At 49.8% G+C, this 3,937-nt stretch overlaps 1 protein-coding gene across 1 annotated transcript; it reads left to right on the forward strand.

Moving 5' to 3' along the window:
- Positions 1-396: 396 nt before the first annotated feature.
- On the forward strand, positions 397-3,039 carry ADO (2-aminoethanethiol dioxygenase). The gene has a single exon (XM_021699620.1). The coding sequence runs from the start codon at positions 752-754 to the stop codon at positions 1,562-1,564; it is 813 nt and encodes a 270-aa protein (XP_021555295.1). The 5' UTR covers positions 397-751; the 3' UTR covers positions 1,565-3,039.
- Positions 3,040-3,937: the final 898 nt, after the last annotated feature.

Raw genomic sequence — 3,937 nt, forward strand, 5'->3', positions numbered from 1 at the left:
TAGGTGGCCAGGAAGACATAAAGTTAACTCAACAGCCTCCTTTCCAAGGGTAGAGCCAAAGAAAAGCGACCCTGTTGGGCGGAACAGGACCGAGCGGCGCCAGAAGGTTAACGACCCTCTTGCCCTGTTGCATGCGGTGGCCAAGACTCCACCACGCCACAGGCCAGCTGCCGGAAGTGCGTCATTCCAGCTTACTGGGGGTGCCGGGAGTTGTAGTCAACTGGCTATTTCTCTTGTGCCCCAATTCACCTTTTTCAAACAAGCAACCACCTTGGAACCGTAAAGAAGGGCGCTTTGTAAGAAACAAATCCAATCCTTCCTTTTCCAGCTGAGAAAGGAAACTCAGACCTCATCCGTAATCTCGGACTACAAGTCCCAGCATGCTCTGTAAGACGGCCAGAGCGCCCGGCCACCGTCGTAGGTGTGGGCCACTTGAATGGAACGTCGGGCGTAATGCAAAGCCTTCCACGGTCCGCACGGCCAGTACCTGCTCCCCGGGCGTGAGTGCGGCGTGTGGGTCGTGCGCGTGCGCGCTCGCAGGAGGCGCGGGGCGGGTGCGCCAAGCTGTTGCGGGCGTGAGGCTGCTGAGGTTGGCCGCGGCGGTGCCGCGCGCCCGAAAGACCGGTACTTGCGGGGCCTCTAGCTTCGCCCCGGGCTGCGGGCAGCCCTGGCGGCCGCCGGAGACCGCAAGGCTCGGAGGAAAGCAGGGGGCGGCGGGGGCCGGCCTCGGCACGCGGAGGAACAGCCGAGCATGCCCCGAGACAACATGGCCTCCCTGATCCAACGGATCGCCCGCCAGGCGTGCCTCACCTTCCGGGGCAGCGGGGGCGGCCGCAGCGCTTCCGACCTCGGCCCGGCGCCGGGCCCCGAGGCCTCGATGCCGCATGGCTTCCCGGAGAACCTGAGCAAGCTGAAGAACCTGCTGACCCAAGTCCGCGCCGAGGACCTGAACATCGCCCCGCGTAAGGCCACGCTGCAGCCACTGCCACCCAACCTGCCGCCGGTCACCTACATGCACATCTACGAAACCGACGGCTTCAGCCTCGGCGTGTTCCTGCTCAAGAGCGGCACGTCCATCCCATTGCACGACCACCCGGGCATGCACGGCATGCTCAAGGTGCTCTATGGCACCGTGCGCATTAGCTGCATGGACAAACTGGAGGCGGGCGGCGGGCAACAACCGCGGGCCCCGCCGCCAGAGCAGCAGTTCGAGCCACCGCTGCAGGCCCAGGAGCGGGACGCGGTGCGGCCGGGCGTGCTGCGTTCGCGGGCCGAGTACACCGAGGCCAGCGGCCCCTGCGTCCTCACTCCGCACCAGGACAACCTGCACCAGATCGACGCTGTGGACGGACCCGCCGCCTTCCTGGACATTCTGGCCCCGCCCTATGACCCCGACAATGGCCGGGACTGCCATTATTACCGGGTGCTGGAGGCCGTCAGGGACAAGGAGGCCTCCGGCTCGGCGGGTGACCTGCCCCGAGAGGTGTGGCTCCTGGAGACCCCGCAAGCCGATGACTTCTGGTGCGAGGGGGAGCCCTATCCAGGTCCCAAAGTCTTCCCTTGAAGCCGTTGGCGCCTAGTTGTTGTGGGCTGAAGACGTGCCCTATTCACATCTGGGCCTTGCTGCCCGCGACCCACCATAAGGGCTCTCTCCCTACCCCCAGGCCTGGGCGTTGGATCTACTGGAATGGGCTGTAGCCGCTTCCTCCGGAGCCGTGGGAAGCACGGGCGACTGGAGTGCAGCCACGGGGCCCGGTTAGGGGGTGGGGAAGGCGGGTAGGCTAGGTTGTTTCCTGGCTCTGTCACTGCCACCGGGGTTTTGATTTGGGGGAAGGAGGGTAGGGGACTATCTGAAGCGCTTCCATCCTAAAGCCATAATGAAAATATCTTTTCTCTGTTCCTTATCCTACACAAAATACACGAAATGCCCCCACCCCCCTTCCCCGGGTAAATAGGGTTTGTTTTCCACTCATATCTTATGCCCTTTTACTTATTGTTATAGTTTTAACTTATTGACTGCATGACCCAGTGGTTTGAATTGTTTTTAGTTCAAGTCATTGGTAAAAACTAGGCTTAAAAAGATGAGCTACTATTTAAAGTGAGTTGTCCTGCCTAATTAATTCGTTGTGGAAATTAGATCTTTTTTCCAGAGTTGGGGCATCACCCCCAATACAACTATGCATGTAGAGGACAAGATTTAATTTCTTTCCTCCCGCTGCCCAGTAGCCACATCTGGTTTACTCTGGCAGCATCTACTAAGAAATTCAGCACCTGCATATCTTAGTGACAAATGGTCACTTACAGCTTATCTTCCCCATGAGTCTCCAGATCTGTGAGTTGAACAGATTTCTTGTTGCAGATTGACCTTTAATGCAAAAACTATATTATCCTTAAATGACCTTTTTTTTTTTTGGTCTTAGTGTGCTTTAAGAAGTGATAGGGTAATTCTGTGTTTTCTAAGGAGAAGATTCAAAGGAGCTGAATCGGTATGCTTCCAAACAACTGAATGTAAAACACTCCTAGCCAGCTGTTGAATTCCATGCCCCTATTTACTTCCAGTATTTTCCTGCAAAAATAGAGAAAAATGTTGATGACTGTTTCAAATTCTCTCAGGAGCTCTAATGTTCCAGAAGGCCGGTGGTTCCAGCTGTGTTGTTTTGGTGGCAGTGTTCTCAAAACTCTTCAAAACAGTAGACAGCCAGTGCTTGTTTCATCCAGTGTGGTTTTCTATAGGAAGAGAGAAAGCACAGATGATCAAGGCTACAAAATAGAGAATTACTATACTGCTGGCCATTTTAGAGCACCAAAACTTGGGACAAAACACTTCCTAACCTCTTAAACAATTGTGCTATCTGTAACTAGTTTAATTTTTGTCCTTTTAGTAAGCTCAGCAACTTTACCTTGTTTACAAATGTATTTACACCATTTGCTTCAGGCTATGGAGCACTATTATTTCCCTCTTTTTACTATTTATAGGATTCCTTTTTCACAACACTTTTAATAAAAACAAACTGTAGAAATAAACACGTTAAAATCTGCCCAGCTGTTGTCTAAGCCCTCTTGATTGACTTGCCCAAATGGCAATCCAGTTCTAAGGTCTGTAATAAAGGGGGATTTGCTATTGGCGGAAAGTGTTGACCCTGTAGAGAAACAGTATGTGCCTTTGCCTCTTTGCGCACAGTGGGTTACTATGGTGCAGAGTGAAGGAATATTTGTTCCCAATTTTTTAAATAGAATAAAAAAGCAAATTCTTGATGATTTTAAAAAAGATGCTTATTCAGTGCGAAATGCCACTCTGTTGTAAAACCTGAGACAGGCATGATGCCAAGCATTTCTTCCAGGGTTGCTAACATTGTTTTATGGTAGCTTCACATTCTGGTATAGTTTAATATGCCTTGAGGACAGCTTAAAGCAGTTCTTAATGCCATTCAGTTTAAAAATAATCCTAGATATGCAAATGATAATTTTCTTAGAAAAATGTTCACAAAATGGGGTTTTTAATAGCACAGTAATGAATGTGAATGGTTACCACATACCTACCTGTTCTGAATTATAGCCAAAAGATGATTAACTTATATTGTTTATAATGATATATATGCTATAATACAACCTGGCCTATATTAAACCGACAAAAACTCATTCTGGCAGTAGGACAGTAATAAAGGAGGAATTGTTTTTCCAAACTTTAAAGTTCTCAAGTACAAACAAGTTGAATGAAAAAAAAAAAACTAAGGTGCTTTTCAAAAGAATAACTGAAATGGTTGCAGGCCAAAATAGCAATATGATATCTCTCTAATTTTGTTCAATAAGAACGGTGAAACTTTTGGTTCACTAATAAATTCTGAGGAAATTAATGGTGAAAACAAATTGTTTCAGTGAGCCACTAAGGAAAGAATATTCTTAATACAAGTACAAAATGTGGTGCAGCAAAGCTGTC

This window comes from Neomonachus schauinslandi, chromosome 6, assembly GCF_002201575.2.
Source record: "Neomonachus schauinslandi chromosome 6, ASM220157v2, whole genome shotgun sequence".
NCBI classification, from domain to species: domain Eukaryota; kingdom Metazoa; phylum Chordata; class Mammalia; order Carnivora; family Phocidae; genus Neomonachus; species Neomonachus schauinslandi.

Coding starts and splice junctions, on each gene's coding strand:
- ADO (XM_021699620.1), top strand. CDS start 752: ATGCCCCGAGACAACATGGCCTCCCTGATCCAACGGATCGCCCGCCAG.